This window comes from Scardinius erythrophthalmus (assembly GCF_964197995.2).
Source record: "Scardinius erythrophthalmus genome assembly, chromosome: 16".
Lineage (NCBI taxonomy): Eukaryota > Metazoa > Chordata > Actinopteri > Cypriniformes > Leuciscidae > Scardinius > Scardinius erythrophthalmus.
The window spans coordinates 27,932,797-27,953,954 of record NC_138236.1 but is presented as its reverse complement, the minus strand read 5'-3'; the positions used below and the strand labels follow the sequence as shown (position 1 = coordinate 27,953,954).

At 38.4% G+C, this 21,158-nt stretch overlaps 1 protein-coding gene across 1 annotated transcript in view; it reads left to right on the top strand.

The window, feature by feature from the left end:
• The window catches only part of snrka (SNF related kinase a), a 54,915-nt gene extending 33,757 nt beyond the window's left edge, over positions 1-21,158 (top strand). The window contains exons 3-6 of the mRNA XM_081389368.1: positions 1,055-1,196; positions 11,759-11,971; positions 13,563-13,697; positions 17,550-21,158. Of these exons, the coding sequence (XP_081245494.1) occupies positions 1,055-1,196; positions 11,759-11,971; positions 13,563-13,697; positions 17,550-18,879 (1,820 nt within the window). The 3' untranslated portion in view covers positions 18,880-21,158. The remainder of the gene's footprint in view (positions 1-1,054; positions 1,197-11,758; positions 11,972-13,562; positions 13,698-17,549) is intronic.

Here is a 21,158-nt window from a genome sequence, read left to right as displayed (position 1 = left end):
CGTCACATTCCGAACCTCACAGCAATTGGATTTAGTGCGTGAATCATTTTGTTTACAAATTAGACGCTTTGCAGTTGTTATATGTATGTTAAAGATTTTATTTTGGATGTGTTCATTGTGATTATATTGTCTGGGTTTATAAAAGTTTATAAAAGTACATTTTGATGTTTGTTTTGAGATTACAGCTGAAAAAGTCTGATTCTTATTTATAATTGTTTTATTTACATTTATTTTTTTATGAATTGTATACATTGTGTACCTGTTTGGCTTGATATTTTATATTCATTTATTTTTGTTCTCAGGTGGGTAATTTGCAGAAGGTGCAATCCTTTTTTTGTAATGTTGTATTAAGAAGACAAAACTAAGCCCAAATGGCCTTTACTTTTTAAGTTTGTATTCATAGTTTTACATGTTATACATGTTTTATAGTAAGTTGACTTAACTGTATTGTTATATAATTGTTGGCACTGGCACTTATAAACACTAGATGGGTAAAAATTGCAATAAATAGGCTTAGTTTTGGAGCCAAATGTTGGAGTTGGAATAAATACCTGTTTTTTTTGTTTGTTTTTTTGAGAAATAAAAGCCAAATGCTTGATCATTTTACAGCCACATCATTTTCGTTATGCATTATTTGATTTGGTTGTTTAAAAATACACAAAAAAATATCCAATTAATCGATCGATTAAGTGCTAGATTAATCGACTACAAAAAGAATCGATAGCTGCAGCCCTATTTCACACTAATCAAAGTAACCGAAAGTTATGGTTGGTTGAAAATAGGTCCGCACCAAAACCAGAAACACAGCTGCTGATTTCTTGAGAAGCATAAATCAATTCTGAACATAAATGCAAATAATGTGCCAGATGTTACTCTTTGCCAAATTCTTGCTTGTCATTGACTGTGTGTAGACCTTGACATGCACTCATGCACTCAGTCACGCTTACCGTGAACCAGTTTAAGGTGTCAACCACAAAAAAAAAAAAAATGTGTTATGCATTAAATTTGGTTTGTTTCATTCTGCCTGATGACATTTTCACCCTCTTCCCTGTAGATATCTGGAGTCTAGGGGTCATCCTCTTCATGCTAGTGTGTGGTCAGCCCCCCTTCCAGGAGGCCAACGACAGCGAGACCCTCACTATGATCATGGACTGCAAATACACTGTACCTGCCCACGTCTCCAACGCCTGCAAAGAGTAAGCCACTGCCTTAACCTCTGTCTCAGACCCAGTCGGATCATCTCTGGCATTTCCTGCATCTTGAATGTTGACGTTTTTTCCCCTAGGCTATTGAGACACAATGGCTTTTTGGAGCATTTCATCGGACATTCATTATATAGAAAGCCAGACACAGTATTGTTGACATGGATGTTAATGAGCTACCTCAGACAGACTTGGAATGACCTTCGAGGAATCGAAATATCTGTTCTGCTTGACTTTTTGTTTTTTTTACTTCTGTGACTAGTTTGAAAAGGTCTTCTGTGGAGCTGTCACGATTTTATGAGTTTTGTCAGTTATTAATTGTCATACAAATAATTGCAATTAATAATTTAATTCAAGGGTTGCACCACTACTCCAAAAGTGGTGGGGCCAAATTGTATGCTTTTAAGGTGTATAATGGGGATTATGAATTTTGGGTTGTGTAATGGGGATTATGATCTTCATTTTTTTTATAAAATACCATTGTCAAAGATGCCCTTTAAAGCTAATCGCAGACTTGTATGGCTGCAAGCCATTGAATGGACTGGACTGATGAATAAAGCATGAATTTGATGTAAACAATAGATCTACATAATATTAACATACACAGTTAATAGAGGGAATAAACTATTAGCCCTACAGTTATGACAGCATGAAATATTTAAACCTGTACCATTTTACATTGACTATAGTAGCAGCAGCATTAGTTCTAGTGTTTTATCCTGAAAAATAGTTAATAACCTTCTAACCCAGACATGCAAGTGCTGTTCTCCACAAGTATAGTTGAATGACTTGTTTATAATAGCACACGTCATGAATAGCTGCATTTGGTGTCCTTGACACTGGATAGGCACTGGCAGTACCTCATCCATAATACACAAAAAATAACATGTTCAAATGTTACAAATATCAGTAGTCCTATTCAATGTCCTGGACATGTGTCAAGAGATTTTTCTACAAGGTATATGGAAATGTCCACACATTCCCCTTGAAGACCTAAGGTAAAAAGAGATCTGATGTGTCCTTAAGGTGTCAGGGTGCTTGTGATTGGTTAACCGGGAGTCAGAGTTTGCGTTGTGACGTTAGGCTGCTGCAGCCAGACTGATTGTATTGAGGCAAACAGCACGGTTATGTAACTGATAAGCTCCGGGTATCTTTACAGAAGCCAAAACTAACCTTTCTCATTCACTCACCATATTTTCCCCCCTCCACTTCAAACTGTGTCGTTTAGCTCTCACTACTAGCTATCTCTTGCGGTCTGTCCTTAGGAACTTGATGTCAGGCGAGTCTCTGTTTTTTTTTTTTTCAGTTCTTTGTCCGGGCTTTGTGAGCACACATGTTTAGTGTTAACATCTTTCAGAACTACTGCCAACAGCTAAAATTAGACTCTGCTTATATCATAGCTTAAATGGAAAGTCTGTTCACAGAGAAACAGCGCAGAACACACACATACATACGTCCAGCTGGTGGACACGCTACAATCTGGTCCAAAATGGTTTGTGATTTACATGCCCTGCCACTGTTTGAGCAGAAATTTATCTCTCCAGCTGTAACTGATTTTGTTTGCAATATATGCAAATTAATTTGCATGACATATGGTGATTATTTGCAATTAATTGCATGTATTAGTATTTGCTCCCAAATTATTATCAATACAAATTTGATGTCTTAAATATTAAAAGATTTTTCAAAGACACTACATTGTGTACACCAAACCATTGAAAAAAATATTGCATATTGGGGGTGCTCTTTAAAGGTGCAAATGATACAATATGCAGATTTAAATATATCAAAGCTGATTGAACACTGATGAGAATATTGCTTGAGAATAAATTATATTTACAACACATACACAAAACCAAATTGGGAATGTGAAAAAAGTGAATGACAGATTACACATGAAAAGGCTTAATGTCGAGCCCTGATATGGGGTTGAATAATTTCGATTACAGCTATATACACAATTTATATTGCACTCTCAGGTTTATTAGTTGATTATGTTATTTGCACATCCTTAATGCCTTTTGTGCCTTATCACAGTCTCTGTTTAAGATAAATTTAAGTACCAAATGCATTCAAAAATTCTGAAAAGTTAGCTTGTGTTCTGATAATGCTGCAGACTTCTTCCTGTCATTATCACTTTCAGGGTGAACTAGGTGGAAACTGTGCGGCGGGGTAAGGAAATGTGTTGGGTCTTGATGTCGTTTCTCAGTGGAATGCAATTGTTAGGCTGTTAAAAGTTTCACACAATGCTCGGTTGGAAATGACATGAACAGTTGGGCCAGTTTAGCACAGAAACGAAGCCTGTTTCACCGGTGGTAAATATGTCAGTACATATTTGCGTAAAGAGCAATTGATAAACTCAACTCATTGATGCAAACTACTCTTGGAATGAAAGGAATTTTAGGTTTTGTCTTTGTAAAGGTGACCGATTGTGACCTATTACAAAGATGATGAGGTGGTTATTCAAAGCTGCATCAGAATGACTTCAGAGTAACCTAGTTTAGCCAGTTTCTCAAACTGAGTCTCATTTAGAGCTGCATGATTCTGGTTAAATTGAGAATCACAAATTTTCAAACATTGATCACGATTCTCCCACGATTCTGAACAGACAACTAAAAATAACATGTAATTAACTAGAGTTCGGACAAAATGTTAATTGACGCAGTCTATTTAAAACGTTTAATTAATCTGAATGAATTATTTTAACAACTGTTTGAATGAATAATTCAATGACTCGATCCTAAATATTTCACTTGTTTCATTACTGGATGAATGAACGACATTGGCAACACATTTTTTAGCAGTCACTTGTCGCTACCCTGTGGCGTAACGATGTAATCGATACAATCTTTATTACTTTCAAAAGGTGTTTGCTCTTTTGATCGTTATCGTAGACAACGGTGTTTATATCAGAACTATAAACTTGTATCTAGGCCTGTCGCGATAGTCGATAAGTCGATTAATCGCACGATAAAAAAAATGAGCTCGATAATTTTTCCGGCCGCGATAATTCCATTTGCATGCTTGTTTGTTTTCCTCGTCTCTCTCTCTCTACCAAAGAGACTGGATGACCACTCTCGCTCGGTTCTTTAGCGTATAGGAGGAGTGAACCCTCTTGTTGTCAGTTGCATGGTCTTTGTGTGGGGAGGCGGCGCCGCGGCGCTTGTCAGTCACATGGTCTTTGTATGGGAAAGCGCCGGCGGGAGTGTTTGCGGCTACTGCCGGGAGAGAGAGAAGACGCTAGTTGTGAGTTGCGACAGCGAGCCCTATCACATGAAAATGCGTATCTATACCACGAATGTTATTTCTCGTGCCATTTATACGCCAAAACTATTTTATTTATTAACAGACATTTATTTTGTTAACAGACACTAAGAGTCCATTGCTTTCATTGTTTTTGGTTGTTTTGTTCATTTTTTTGGATATTTAAAATGTTTTCCGTTTTCAATGTTTAATATTCTTTAGAAATAAAAGTTTATAGATCGTTGAAAAGGTGTACCTGCATTATTATGCCATTATAATTATATTAAATGAAAATGGTCTCAGAACGGCAATATTATCGTTTATCGCGATAATTTCTTGGACAATTTATCGTCCAGCAAAATTTGTTATCGTGACAGGCCTACTTGTATCATAGTAGCCAACTTCTGTGATGATATGAATATTTGTAACACAGAAATAACAAAACTACATGTTGTCACATCTGGTTCGTACATGGTGCTAAAGCGTAAGATTTATTTTTTTATGCATACGTTAGAAGCAACAACACAACGTAGACCTGTAGAGGCAACATTAGTACTTGTTAATAAGGTTAACACAGTAAGCTGTGGAAATGTTCACATGTAGAGCACTGGGCTAATTGGCTGTTGGCATGTGAGCGAACTTTCAGTGGGGATCCAGTCAGGTCCAAAAGTTCACTGAGCTGAATCTCCTTCATTCAGCAAAGACCACCATAACAATTTATTTTTATGAGAGTTATTTTGGTGTCCGTGTCAAGATTTTTGTTAGATTCTTATTTATTTTTCTAATTTATTGTATCTTACGTGATGAATTCTTTTTCTTTATTAACATTTTGCAGTTTTTGCCTTTCATAGTCCTCAAATTAATAGTCCCCCTTTTGTTATTATTGTCTGGAAGTTTAATAAATATGGTAATATTGGATGATAATCATTTAATGTGCAGCTCTCTCGGCATCTTCAAATGCGAACAAGTGATGCATGAAAAAATGTAAGCATTCCATTAGTGGTTTTATTTGTTCATTTTCATTTTTCCCTCAATTAGTTTTCTATTTTTGTCCTGTGCTTTCACCCTTCTCATTTTATTTATTATTTTTTTTCCTCCACATTTTTTGGTGTTTGTCATTTTGATTTTCACGATGGAACTGCATCAGCTGCACAAACATGCTCTCTGTTACAGTGCAGTGTGGCAAATGTGATTTATGGCTTTATCAGCAAACTGCCTCCACTAAAACCAATATTATAGAAACTTATGCTTTTCTCTGAAAGGATTTCCTTTACCTTTCAGCATTATGTTTATACATTCCATTACTTAAAGCATGCTTTTAAGCATGCTTTTAAGCTCTTTAAATGTCCAGTAGATAAGAATAAACCTTAAAGGTTTTTTTCCCCGTTATGTTAGAATACTTCCTTAAACATCCTTGGAAAAAAAACAACAACAAAAAAACGTGAGTAAACTTGATAAATCGTTACATTTACAACTCACTCAGTGTCACTAAAGGCGCTTTTCCACTGCAGTTTAGTGTGTGGGATTATAGACTGATCGTTATAGTTGTTCCGCCTCTACTGCTCCTCCTCGGCTACCACCGAGAGGAACGCCTTCACCTCATCTTCTGACCATGTACAGCCATTTCTTTTGAAACGGTTGTTTAAAGGGGTCATATAATGGTACATGCACTTTTACAAGTTGATTGTAGTAATCAACGTAATATAATCGTAATATAATATAATTTGTATAACCGCTTGCACGCTTCACGATGAATGCGGCTAAGGTTTACATACACTCAGGGTACATTACAGCATGTTTTCTATGTACGACGTTCTCAATATAATTCATAATCCCACGTTTATAATGAACAACGCGTTATGGTTATTGTGTTATTATTAAAAGCGGTGTACGCACAGAACAGAGGGGCGGGGTGAGCAAAGCTCATTATCATTTAAAGACACATGCACTTAAACGGCGTGCTGAAAACAGAGCTGTTTTTGACCAGGTAAAATTAGTGTTTTCTTACAATACTAATGAGAATTTTTAATTAAAGTATATTACAAACTTTTCATTTAGACCCTTAAGAATCATATTAGCTTGTACAAAAATGGCATTATATGACCCCTTTAAATCAAGTCGTTTAAAAAAGTCATGCGAACAAATTATACTGCTGTGGCTGTTACTGACTATTGAAACATGGTTTGGTGTCTTGTCTAGCAAATCCAATGATGTTGGTACTAGTGACGATTCTCTCTGACCAATCAGTGACCTGCAGTGTTTACACGTCACATTTTAGTATCGGTACGGCTCGCTTGGAACCTCAGCCGAGGTGGTACTAAAAAAATTACCGGGTACTAGGTACTGTACACCGTGGAAAACCCCCCAAAAGTGAGCCGTACCATGCCGTGAAAAAGCGCCATAATGCCTAGGGTTATTATCGTTGTCTAAAACTAAAACCATTAAAAAATAATTTACTTGAACTTCAGCATATACACAGAAGGCAATGTAATTAAGTTGTGCAATATGAGACAACTATGAAGTATGATAAAAGACATGATTATCCTATTACTAAATCATTCCAGTGAAAATGTGAAAAGTGCAACATCTTGGTTAAATCTTTCCCTGGGTTTCTCATGACAGTCTTTATCAAAAGGTGTTCCACATAATTTAAACTTGTTATAAGTTTATTTATGCTAGTTCACAAGGCAACATTTCTCAAGTTCTAAAAATAGCTTAAATAAACTAAAACTAAAAACTAAATTTTTTTTTTAAATATATAAATCCATATAAAAAAAATTAAAAAAATTAATACAAATGATGACAACACAAAAACCTAATAAAAATTAACTAAATTATTGCATTGCTCCTTTAAAACACTGTTAACAGAAAAAAAAGGAACCCTGGCCTGTGTGTCAACACAAGGAAAGATTCTTCAGCAACTAGAACTAGTTGCACTATCTGTCATTTTGTCTTAACATCTCCTCTCATCAGGGTGTGTCCCGCTCTACGTCCAACCCTGCGGGGCACTTCTGCAAATTCCTCCCGTGACTTTACTTTATTCCTTTTTCCGTGTTTAGTTTGGCTCATGCAGCATAAACTTGCAGTGTTTAAGACTGACATGCACGTTCAGTGTGTATTTTGGCCGTAAAAAGAGCCAGCTGTGTGATTTAGCCCTCTCTATACCCCTGGGACTGCTGTCGGGTTGCTTTCTTTCTCAGCGTTGCAGAATCACAGATGAATTTGATAGGCATTGCAGCACACCATGTGGTTAATACATGCACAAGCAGTGGTTGGCTCATCAACATCACTCTGCTTCCATCTGCCACCATTTTAATGTCAACCATCATTAACATGAATAATTCATCATTATTTGGTCACTTTTGTTTACTCTACATTCCTACATTCTTTGAGGAGAAAGAGGGTTTTGAATTTCATGTGGATCTCATCCATATTCTTGTTTCAACACTAAAAGAAAGCATCATTTGGATTGTTCAGCCTACAGCCTATATTTGTGCGCTGGATGTTGTGTCTTCTGTGATTTTACATGCAGTGATATCTGCTGTAGTTATCCTCGGAAGCCTCGGGAAGAGCGTAAACATTCCAAACAGATTTCCACGGTTCCTCCTGCGATGGCCTTTCCGCTAGCAGAGAGACTGGAGATAAATTTAGACTAAACAATCAAAGTGCCCATTTCTCAGCTGGGCTGGGGTGGGGGGGGGACATCCTTTACAAATCTCTGCTGAAGTTGAAGTTAAGGCCTCGATATGCTCACGGCAAAGTTCTTTTTCGTTCTTTTGCTTAAAAATAAGTTTGAAATATCTGAGGGAAGCTTTTAGATGATTATGTTTGTGCTGCGTGCTCCTCTCAATAACACAATAAACACATAATGATGACAGCGGTGAGAAAACAGCCTTCTGATCATAGCTATATGTATATGTTTGTACAAGCTCTCGTTTATGTATAACTTTTTACAATCGATTGCTTTAAAGCAGTGTTTCTCAACTGGTGGGTTGCAAGACCGTTTTGAGTCGAGTTTGAAATGCTGTCACCGGTTTGTTCTTTGATTTCTGTTGAAGTATATTGGGGCCTTACATTTCTGCTTCACTTTTATTTATTTTTCCCCCCTGGACTGTTGACATTCACTTTTGCGTTGGGAATATAAACCACCTCGTGTCCCAAATATGAGATGGCATGTGTGCTGTAAGTAAGCTGTAGTGGTCTGCTACACTGTTTTGGACCGTTCAGCAGCGATAGAGTGATTATTAGGCTCGAGTAGCAGTCTTATCAGGGTTGCCTGCCATGCTGGAGATCCGTGCAGTGTGTGGAAGTGGTTGCTGACAGCAGTCTGGTATCATAGAGAGATAGAGTCAGTCCATGAATCCAATGCTGAACCCACTGCAGCAAGATGACAAATCACAATGTGACATGTCGACTGGTTTTTACTTTAAATTTAAGCTTTGATGTTATTAAAAATGCTTAACTCTGCAGTGTCATTTCTTTAGCACAAGTGTCAACAAATGGAATGGTAAAAATTGTGAGGGTGTGTGCAGAGGCACATTGTCGTGAGCTTTTTCTTAGAAGTTTCTTATACTTTTGGATATTTTTGTATTTTATGTTTACTGTTTCAATGTTTTATGGATTGTCTTAAGTATGGTCTGCTGAATCTCCTGTCTGCACAAGAAGTTTACCCTTGGGTACTAATAAGACACCTTGACCTTGATATAGTTTTTTTCTAATATTAAGCTCTATATATTTTAAAACAGAGCAATTCCAATAGTGACCATCGGTGCTTGGACTCTAATTATATACCTATTTAAATACTTATCGAAAGCAATGGATTGGAATTCGATTTTAAATGTCTAAATTATTGTCTGAATCTCTTTATTGTTGACATTAAAATGTAATTGCTATGTTGGCAGCATTTTATTATTTCATATGAGCATTTGATTTGATTCCTCCTTCACTTTAACTGTCTTGCGGCTTGTCAGTGTCTCTCTGATTTCTGTTTTAAGCTCTTTTGTTTGGATTTGGTTTTATCTCCAGGGCTTTTCAGACTGGGTATTTTAAGGAAATCGCGTCAGGCAGATTAATTTAGTCACTGCCTGCTTGCATAATATTCTCACTCTCATTAAACAACTACCTCTATTTTCACACATTTGATTCGCATGTGAAATTCAAGCTATTGAGGTACAGCCCTCCACTTCAACTGCAAGCTACTCAAATGTCTAGCTTTTGTGAAATCTCAATTTGTCTTTAGCTGATAAGAACATTGAAAGTAGTAAAGTGACCTTCACAGAGAGGCCGCGGACAGTTAGCAACTTGGCATAATTGTCATTACCAGATTGAGACAAGAGTGTAAATCCTCACAGAAAAGGAATAACAGTTTTAGATAAAGCCCTGAAGCATTTTCTTTTTGCAGAAGGAGCTTTTTTCTACTGTGGAGTATAGAAATGGAAAACTCTTCTGTTGCATGAATATTTCATACACAAATGTGTTAAAAACAATGACAGGTTAAAAGTATATAGTTGGCTATATAATAATGTTTAATTCCAGAGAAATAAGCCGTTTTAACCGCATCGCCTGTCAATGACATCATACCCACGTTACGCTCGATTTCTGTTTTTTAATCATGGAAACAATGATGCTTTAATATATTATGATTTTATTAAGCAACTGTTTGGATACATTCATAGACAGAAAACTAATCATTGTTATACAGCTCAACACAGTTAGTCTTTTTGTTTAAATCTCGATTTCTTGATTTACCGCGAGTACCATATTTACCATGCCTAATATCGCTCTAGCTTACTGCAGTGTGCAACAAGTGTCTCATATAGTAGCCGCCGAGCGAACGCACTATAACAACTTTCAACACACTCAAATGTATGTAATCTAATATGATAAAACAGCGCTGCGTTAGCCCAGATACGCATGATCCGGAAGAATAATTAAGTAATATTGCGGAATAATAAAAGCTCCACTGCCCTCGAGCTGTGTCGTGCTTGTCTCTCATTAGCAATCGCTCCAGCGGCTTTCGTAACGTTAATAAATATTTAATACATTACCGGTCATCCATGAATATGACTTCTGCCTGAGTCCCGTCGTATTCTCCACCGGCTGTAAAGGGGAAGACAACAACTCCCATGATTCTGCGAAATCAAGGCGTCATCAAGCCTATTCTTTGTTTTGAATAAATGACCTCTAGTGGTGACAAATTACATAGTGTGCCTTTAAACTGCAAATGCACTTTACCTTTAAATGTTTCAACAGCATATTAATAAACTCAGGCAGCCTCGATGACAGGAATACCGAGAAATCATTTATCCACAGCCTTTGAGATGTCAGACACAGTGCATAGTTTGTTCTTTTGGGCTTTTTAATGTTGACATTGAAAGGTCACATCTGGACCCCATTACTTTGTCCCATAGCCTTTGATAACTACACTCTTATTACGTTTCACTAATGACAGTTGTTGTTGCCAGAATGCCCAATGACTAGTTATTTCTGAAACCCTGGAGAGGAAATGTCATCATGACAGCTTGCAGTCTCGTCCCCTGTCATATTGTGATGGAGAAATTGTGGCTTTAATCACTTAAATTCTGTTCTAAAAGAGTCCTGTTGTTCTGAATCCCATTTTTGGCATTATAATGGCAATTTGAGATGTAATGTTGGTTGATAAGAGCCTGGCAGCATAATCAAGTGGAGACGAACAGGCAGATTCTCTCGCCAGTTCTCATATCTATTTATTCTCTCTCTGCCTTCACAAATTTCCAGCGTGCAGATAATGACTAGAGCGGGCTGGCTGCTCCTGCAGCTCAGTGGTGCTGATTTTCAGACTGCCGCTGTAAGCCTGCTGAATCTCCTCGGCTCTTTCATGGTGGTTGGGCTGTAATTTTGCCACGTACGTGTGCTGAATGCTGATGCTCCCCGGTCGAACTTTGCCTCAGCGGCTGCTCACAACAACAGCAACTCAAGTCATTTTCAGTCAGCTAATACAAGTGTTATTGGCTTCTCTTCAGTTAATGATAGAAAGCCCCTCTGTGGCAGCTACATCTTAAGCATGTCCCCTATTTGCTTTCAAAACATGTAAGATGCCTAGCTAAACTTTTAGCGAGTTAGAATTTTGACCATTGAAACATGAGAACTTAATAGTGACATGAATATCATGGAGCATTTTCCCCCAAATAAATATTTGGACTAGCCCTCAACTAATCCTGGGTTTCCAGCAAAGAATGACACAGTCCTGGGTTAAGACTTGAACAGTGTCTAGAATTAGGCTCACATGTTCAAGAAACTTTTGATGTGCATCCTCACCTTCTCTTTCTTCACAGCCTGATAAACCGAATGCTTCAAAGGGATCCGAAGAGGCGAGCGTCACTGGAGGAGATCGAGAGCCACGCGTGGCTTCAAGGGGTGGACCCATCTCCAGCTACCAAATTCAACACCCCACTGGTGTCTCACAAGAATCTTTCAGAAGAGGAACACAACGGCATCATCCAACGCATGGTGCTGGGAGACATCGCCGATAGAGAAGCCATCATTGAGTAAGGCTTGTTGTAGGCTTGTGATACAGATTTTAAGAAGCTGAGATGTACAACATTTTCCACAGAAGTGTATCTCTGTTGTTCTTATATTTTTCCTTAAGCAGGACTGTCTTGAAATCAAAGACTGCGTTAGAAAGAGCGTCCAGGTTTATGTCTGGTCACCTTAAAGAATGATCAGTTAGCCGGACAAGGAATAGGTAGCATTAAACTTGAGTGTTCAATCCAGTTTCAATGACACCTGTCAAGTAATATGTCTTAAACCAACATCTTAGGCCCAAAAAGTACTCTACACAATTCAAGAACACAAAAGCTTCTAGCTACACAAGCTAGATTTCACACATTCTTATAAATTCTTATTATTTTTAGTGTTGCCACAGCATGCACTATAGCATAGAGTTAGCCTGAACTGTTGTCTTCTGTGTTAAGTTTTTTTTTTTTTTTTTGTAATGGGAGAGCAACAGTTAACAGAGTCTTGTCATGGCGTGGCCTCTTGGCTGAATTAAAAGAATGATATTTTTGCCATAATGTCAAGTAGAGTGTATATTTTTTACATTTTCAGTGAATTACTAAATGTTATATGTTGAATTAATGTCATCATATCACGACCGCTGCAGTGTCCGAATAAATTTTGCATGCTCAAAGTCTAGTGTGACCACGGCTTTAGTTAAACCTTAGACAACTTCATGACTATCAAATCAAAATGATTGATTGTGTTATGTTCTATTCTGTTGTGTCTGTCTAAGCTTTTGTAAGATAACATGGTTTTATTATTAGTAGGGTACCATTTTTCACAAGTTGTTCATCCCGCTGACAGTGGAGCATGAAACGAACATAGTGCAGAAGACTCCTGCTGTACAGTCTTGTAGAAAGATGCATGCTGGGTGACAGTTCAAAACACCCATCAGTCTTTCTTTTGTCTTCCATTCCACTCCCTGACAGCTGGGGAACCCCACTATGAGAAACGGCAGTCAGTCTGCCTTAAAGGAACCCTCAATCTGTTTTAAAGAGGATGTGTACTGAATGATTGCATTAAAATCCCATGTACAAGTCATTCTTCCTTTTCCAAAATGTTTCATGTTTCCTTGTTTCACACACACAAAAATAAGTTAGATCAGAACATAAGTGGGTCTTACTTCTTTGCTCATGTAAATCGCTCAGTGCATTTACACATAAGAGCGGAACTGGGCCATGAACACAGGCCATGACGTGAACTCAATCCTTGCCAAAAGATTGTCGCTGCATGGTTCAAACTCATTTGTTCAATTGTTGGTATGCAATCCCTGAAGAAGCAGTGTAATCTCTGCTAACATGCCCAGGCTCGCCATCTTAAAAAGCTGAATGCAGAATGTCCCATTTGTATTGGGACAGTGTGCTATCTGGGATTTTTCAGTTATTTTAGTCTCAGGTGTTCAAAATGAATGCCGCTATACAAGACCTTTTGAACTGATAGAAGCCACATGGGTCTCTAGTTGTTAGAGCTGTGGAGTTTTACTTGTTACTGTCATGCCAAATTTCATTGTCTAAACTGGTGTTCTTCTCTCACACTCTGTATCTCTTTCTCACTTGTCCATTCTCTTTGCTCTGCCTCCAGAGCCCTGGAGACAAACAAGTACAACCACATCACTGCTACTTACTTCTTGTTGGCTGAACGGATCTTGAGGGAAAAGCAGGAGAAGGAGGTGCAACCTCGTTCTTCCAGCCCCAGTAACATCAAGGCCCAATTCAGGTACTTCATGGGGGTTCCTCCATTTCTGCTGTCTGTTATTTATACACTCATGTTTTGTCAGTAGAATGCTATGTAGTTTTGAGATGTATTGTTAAGTCCTCTACGGTTTCTTAGTTTTGGTGCAACAGGCAAAAAGTCTTGCTCATATTATTTGTTGTTAGTGTCAAAAATATTATGTTTCAAAAGAGTTGACCATGTCATGGTGTACGCAGGCAGGCTAACTGCAGGTTTGTTGGCTCTTGGGAGTAGGTGTTGGTGCTCAGAGGGGGGCAGGATTCACTATAAGAGGTTGTGAGAGGTCAGCTCTGCTAGATGTCAGTATTCCTGTCTGTTCACTGTGCTGTGTGTGGACAGCCAGCACATCCTCTGAGCGCCGCACCGGGTGACAAATGTGTTTAAAAGATGAGGCTGAAATTGGTTTGGACTGACCTAGAAAAGCAGCGAGGCTGCGGATGCTTTTTGAAAGGAGCTGGGAATGGAAGAAACGAGAGGATGCTGTGTGGGAAAGTAGTAAGAGAGGAATATGTCGGATGGGGTGAAGAGAGGAAAGAGTCCTCAGGATGCAGCAGGGATCATGAAGGGTGACATGATTGTTTTATGGGAATCCACATAGAAATATCAACAGAATGGAAAAGCAAACTGAGCCTCCCAGATTCTTCCCAGAATCAATTCGGTCGTAGCCATTGGTTACCCAGATCACGATTGCATTGTTCTCGTTCATCAGTGTGCCCTTCATAGACAGAAATAGTTTATAGGCTGTATGTACTCAGAATTGTAATTCCTCATCCTAGTGGAGAATATAGATGAGCGGTAGAGTATAAATTCTGCCTGAAACGTTATTTCACTGTATGAGGTTGACTTTTGAAGTTACACAGGTATTTCCGCATGCATAGACTGACAGCATCATTTGCAACAGCCTTAAGCCATTGCAGAAATTATCTTATTCTTTTCTTTATGAAGAACAGATACAGAAATGTTTACAATCATTTCTCATCAGGCCTCTAAACATAGCTATAGTTTCATGAATCAGACTCGGTCTAAGTCCACTTATTCATTATATCCTGAAAATAGTAATACAAGTAATGCAAAAACGGGCAACATTTTACCAAGCCATTTTACAAGTTTCACCCTGTATCCTTGTTAACAGATTTTCTTTACTGTTCCCTCTGAGCAAAAATGTGATTAAATATTTGTTTAAACAAGGCATTTGCTTCATTTGTGTTTGCCGTAGGGCTGTGCGATATAGCTAAAAAAATGCATCACGATATAATGTTTCATATCGTTCGGTATCAATAATTATTGAAATTTTTTATAACATTTTTTTTTTTTATTTAAAGGGGCTATATGCAACTGTTTCCCCAAAATAAACGTAACAATAGCCTTTTTATTTGACCATGTATTACTCAAACATCTCCTGATGAGCATACTGACACCTTGTCAGCTCACAGTGGGTGCACCTATAAGCCTGTATCCTATTTTTCCTATTTTCTGTCGGGTCGGATTTTTCGCGCGCTGTCTGCGGATGTGACGTCAAGCGCGTTCATGTTAAACGTTTCAGATCACTCTGCCACCACCGCTAGTCAGCAAACAAACGTAGTTTCTCAAACAATATATGTATTTGACTGTTCTTACCTCTGTAAACATAATGTTGACTTCTTTGCAGCGGATGACTTGTGAAGTGTGGACGTATGAGAGCGAGCAGAAAGGAAGAGCAGTTCCGTTTTTTGGCCACAGGTGTCAGTCGCGAGTTTAAATTTCAGAAAAAAGCATATAGCCCCTTTAAAGACAAGTAGAAAAGTTTGAATTTAAACCACTTTTTTGTTTTATCCACATTAAGGCAAACAACAAATTATATTAGATTTAGCAGACAAAAACAAATATAAAATGTAAAACATAAATATCTTCATGTCTTATATTAATATAAAAGAGTAAGTGTTAAAGGAAATCTTGAACTTAAATAAAATATTTAAAACAATCTCATAATCTCATTTAATACAGTTATAATTTTTCAATGTAAATTATTTAATTTGATTGGTAACAGCCTAGTGTCTTATTATTTTAATTGAATGTATTGATAAAATGTAAGAATTTGAAATGAAATTTAGAGCATATATTAAATAAAATTAGGGGAAAATGCTCTTTATAAAAGGTACAAAAATTATTCCGATAAGAGTGTTTTCAAAAATGAAACATTGACAATTTAAGTTTAAAGGGAGTAAAGCCTCTGTTTAGGCTATAAAGGAAATGTAATTTTGCCAAAAGAACTTTTAATTTAAATAAATGTTAATTTTAAATCAGCCTACTTCAGTGTGATATGTTACCATATTATCATGCTTAATTGAATAATTGTAATGTGATGATCAGATGCAGATATCTAAATCAAAGAATATGGGTGGTTGGCGGGTGGATTATTATTCATTTTTAACAACAGATTCGAGTGACTCAAAGTGCACCAGATTAAGGAATTTATCTTTAAAATGTACAAAATTTTCTCCCGGGGGGGGCATGCCCCCGGACCCCCCTAGTGTTACGATTTTACCACCTCCGCCTCATTTTGAGCCAGGAAAAACCCTGTATATATATATATATAGCCACTCCGTGATGACACCGTGATGTCATCGTCCAGCTCAGTTCAGTTCTTGTATTATAGTGTCAATGCAGGCAGATCAATATTATTGTTGAATATTAAATGAAATGTTAAATGTAATGTCCCCAACTAAGCCAAGCAAATGGCTTTTAGTTTTATAAATGTGGGTAAGCTTTGAAGGATGAACAAATAATTTTTTAATGAAATGACATTTAAATATGCTAATATTTGAAGTACTGGAAAAAGATGTGTGACGTACTTGAAAGCATTTTACTATTCCTGCCAAACTTCCATGGTTACAGTTAGTGTTACTACATTAAATCCATGGTGAATGTTGCTGATCTATGATCTTAAAGCCTATAACTAGTTCATTCACGGCACAATGTTTCTCCTGGTTTCCACGTCAGCGCTGTTTGATCCGTTAATAACAGAGAAATTTCAAGTGCAAATTTTCTCACTAGATCTCGCAGCGATGTTATTACTTCATTGGCGAATTCAAATGCTTACTTTACTGGATCTCTTAGCGCTGTGTAGTAACAGTGTCGCGCAGCATTGGTCCAAACTGATAAACGGTCCGTGAAGCACAAACTGAGTAGTGCAGTTTCGTTGCGATTTCATTACGTTTACCATTTGATGTTGGGCAACGTTTTGGTGGTCGCGCCATTTTAATGAAAATATATCGCTATATCGAACATTTTTTATATCGTTACCGACAATGGTGTACCGTCGATAAATACCGATACCGTTTTATCGCCCAGCCATAGACCAGCATAAAGTTTATGGAGTGTTGATGTGGTTATGACAACCAGGGAGGACATTGTGGAGCTCTGTTTCACTTTGTTTCAAAAACCTAAAGTATCACCTTAGCAAAGTATCTTTCCATAGCAACTTGCATAAATGCACACACTGTGCTGTGTAAATGATACTCTAGCAGGAAGGTAAGGATATAAGAAAAGACAATAAAAGCAAGTTGCAGCATCAAGTCAGAGATATATTTCTGAATTGCCATGTTTCTTGCTTGAGTGCTTGGCACAAGAAGCAAGTCTGGCTTTTTTGTCAAGGACTGTCATTAACATTTGGATTGTTTTCCTAAGGCACTCTCGAGCTTCTGTCTTTAAAAATAGTTTTTGGCAATGTCCACCTGTACTTAATATTATCCTGCTTTTAGTCACCACCTTATGCTGTTTTTTGACTTTAAGGGAGATTGTACTCTATTTAAAGCAAGGTTATTTATATCAAGGACTATGTTCTTCTCTTTTTTGCAGGCAGTCATGGCCAACTAAAATCGACATGCATCAGGATATCGAGGACAGCTTAGCCTCTTCGTCCATCTCTCATGCTGGGGGTCCACAGGCTCCGGCTCGCAGTACAGAGAGCCTGCTGAACGGTCACCGCAATAAAGGGCTTATGGAAGTGAGCCGTAGAGAGGAGATCAGCGAAGCCTCCAGCAGCTCTGCTGTCCCTGCTGCTCTGCCCCCAAACCCCCTTAAGCCTGGGGTCATGGCCCCTCTTGCATCCGCTTCAGCCAAGCAACGAACTTCCCTCTTTCGAGTGGAGGAAGATGAGGAGGAGGAGGAAGAACAGGAGCCTTCACCATTGCCGACCCAGGTGGTATTGCGGCGCAAACCACTGTCCATCACCAACCGACTTACATCTCGAAAAAGTGCCCCAGTGCTCAATCAGATCTTCGAGGAGGAAGGCGAGTCAGATGATGACTTCGACATGGATGAGAGTCTTCCGCCCAAGCTCAGCCGGTTGAAGATGAACATAGCATCTCCTGGTACAGCCCCGAAGCGCTACCACCGCCGCAAAAGTCAGGGCCGTGGTTCAAGCTGCTCTAGCTCGGAGACCAGCGATGATGATTCAGAGAGCCATCGCCGACGACTAGACAAAGACACAGGGTTCACCTACAGCAGAAACCGCAGGGACAGTAGTGAGGGTCCACCTGGAAACTCTGGGGGTAATGGGGGCGGTAGTAGCGGAGGGCAGAGCAAACCACCTGGTGAAGGTAACTCAGGACCAGACAAGGGCAGCCCTCCAGGAGGAGGAAATGGTGGTAGTACAGGAGGGAGCAGTGGAGGTGGCGGGAGTACAAAAGGACAAGGAGGCCCTTCCAGCTGCTCGCGTAGCAACAACAACAATGCTTCATCTGGCTCGACACGTAGTGCAGCACGGAGTGCAGGGGAACTGGTAGAAAGTCTAAAACTCATGAGTCTGTGCTTAAGTTCTCAGTTTCAACATCGCAGCTCTGGAGGGGGTGGTGGGGGACGGTTTATCCTTGATCCTCAGAGCCTGTCCAGCGTTAAAATCCAGGAGAAATCCTCCTGGAAGATGTGCATTGGCTCCAACAACAGTCTGGACAAAGTGATCAACCCTGCCTTGAATGGTGGCGTTGGGGCAATGGAGCATTATCAAGACCAAACAGCAGTCATGTTAAATGAACTTGGCCTGGTCAAGGAGAACAATCTGAACTTGAAAAATAATGTTCTCCAGCTACCTCTGTGTGAAAAGACCATCTCCGTGAACATCCAGCGAAGCCCCAGGGATGGGCTACTCTGTGCCTCAGCCCAGGCCAGCTGCTGTCAGGTCATATGATGGCACAGCACACAGCTGGTTCTGAGTGGATTGTTCCAATTGCCACATTTGTAGCATATGATGACTTGAGTTCTCCACCAGTAGCTGTATATGACCTCTCTCGATCCCAACTTGACCTTTAAACCTGCCTTCTGTGTCGTCTTAATCATTCTCACAACTTATTTATTAAGTTTCTCTTCTCTTGGACCCATTTGTTTTTAATGAAGTGCACGCTGCTATCCTTTTCTTTATGTGTGTCTTTATTCGTTTTGCCCAGTTAGACTTTAATAGAATTCAACATTTGTTTTGAAGTCCTGTTTATTTTGCTTTTATAGCCCTTGAAATGAAACACTCTTAATTAGAATTCCATGGTTCCAACACCACCCAATCAATCAAGAGTTGTGAAAACTGTATGTATAAATAAAATGACCTTTTAATAAAGTGAGGTATTTAAATTAAGACCAACAGTATGTGATAGAGCAGAACATGGCAATTCATAATGCAAGCACTTAAAGAAGCTCAACCTGTAAATACCACAATTGGTTTTGTAAATTTAAGCCCCAATATGATTGTAACGAGATGGTAATACAGTTAAAGCAATAGTGAGAGTAAATAACAAACCCTGCTTGAATTCATAGTGCTGTCTGACGAGTCTTAAACTATACGACCATTTTGCTTTTTATTTTATTGTTTCTCCCCCTCCATTTTTAAAGTGCTATTGAAGTGTTTCCTCGTCACCTTTTAGAAATGTTCAGTATAACAACATTTTTGAGGTTAGTGACAATCAGTTGCAATAACAAGGGGAAATTCCCTAAAGGGGCTACGAATAATCCACATGACTTGGTTTGAATTACATTGACACACACAAGTCACAACACATACGTATATTTGAGGGATCTTTTGGGATTTAAGTGCAATTTATCCGTTCAAGCTGGTAAATATTGTTCTGCGAAATGCCCACTTAAGTAATAATGTTTGCCAAATTCGCATCCCAGACAGCACTGTGGATACACCCACACATTAATGTGTTCATCCTAGTTTTTATCAAATTATCAAATTAAAATTGCACCACGGTATAAGTAAAAGTCTACAATTAGGATACTTTGAATCACAGTGGGGATAATTAGCCTTTACAATGCTGCTTCTGCCAGAGCGAAAATCAAACCCGCAGACAGCGACAGTATTCAGCTTGTTGCACTGAATACTTTAATGAGAACCGTTGAGCCAGTACCCCTCTTTTTAAATGTCATTATTACAAGACGAAATTTTGAATGGAGAAATGATTTTATCTGCTTTGGCTTTAAAAATCATTTTCGGTTGCAGATTCCGATCTCTTTCAACCCTGTTGTTCTTGTACCATTCAGCTTTGAGTTACTGTATATACCAGTCTCAGAATTGACTGGCCTTAGGGGCTGTTAATAAGTATGTACATATATTTTTTTGAAAGTTTATTTTTTTGAAAGGACTGCTGTTTTAAAATGCTGTTTTGGATGTGAGCCTTAAACTGGCTTATAGTTGGGATAAAATGGGGCTTTTTTGTCACCTGGCCATCTGATAACAGATAAATAATTCAATGGTATGTCATCTATTCAGTGGATGGCCACTCTTTCAGGAAATATGGCTCAAGAGTTGGCCATTGGCTGACCATCATATGGTATAGAAATAAGTCAAAGCTCTACAGGACTGAGTGTGAAAGAATAGGTTGAGAGATTTAAAGGGCATTTGCAATAAGCTAAGCTATAAGTTGCAGCTATATGTAAATATATTTTTTTGTTTTGTTTTTATATTTCAAACCTGTACATCCTTCAAATGGCTCATTTGACCCAAATTTATCTTAAGTGTTTCTGTTTGTTTTGTCTCTGTTTTAAAAATTAACGTCTGTAAATATTGGTGTAAATATGGTGCTCTACACTTAGAAATGCAGTGTTGGACTTCTTGTTCATAGCTGTAATATAGCCTTATTAGATATGAGTGTCAAGAACAGAGCAAGGGAGGGTGAATAGAAAACAGTGCTATATGCATTATGTCAGTCTCTGACTTTGTCCTACCCTTATGTAAACAGCTAAACGACATGTGCATGTGTTGTGCGTTTGACATTTTTGATCCCCGTTCATTCAGAGGAAAAGAACCACCACAAAATGTTACAGGACCAAACCATGTACTGACGTTAAAAGAAAAAGAAAAAAAAAACAACTTTGAACAAGCAAAATGATTAAATGTTCTGTTGCTGAAACTTGTCCTTAAAAGTTACATATAGCTATGGTGATGTCCAAAATTAAATGTGAAATATGTTGTCTTTA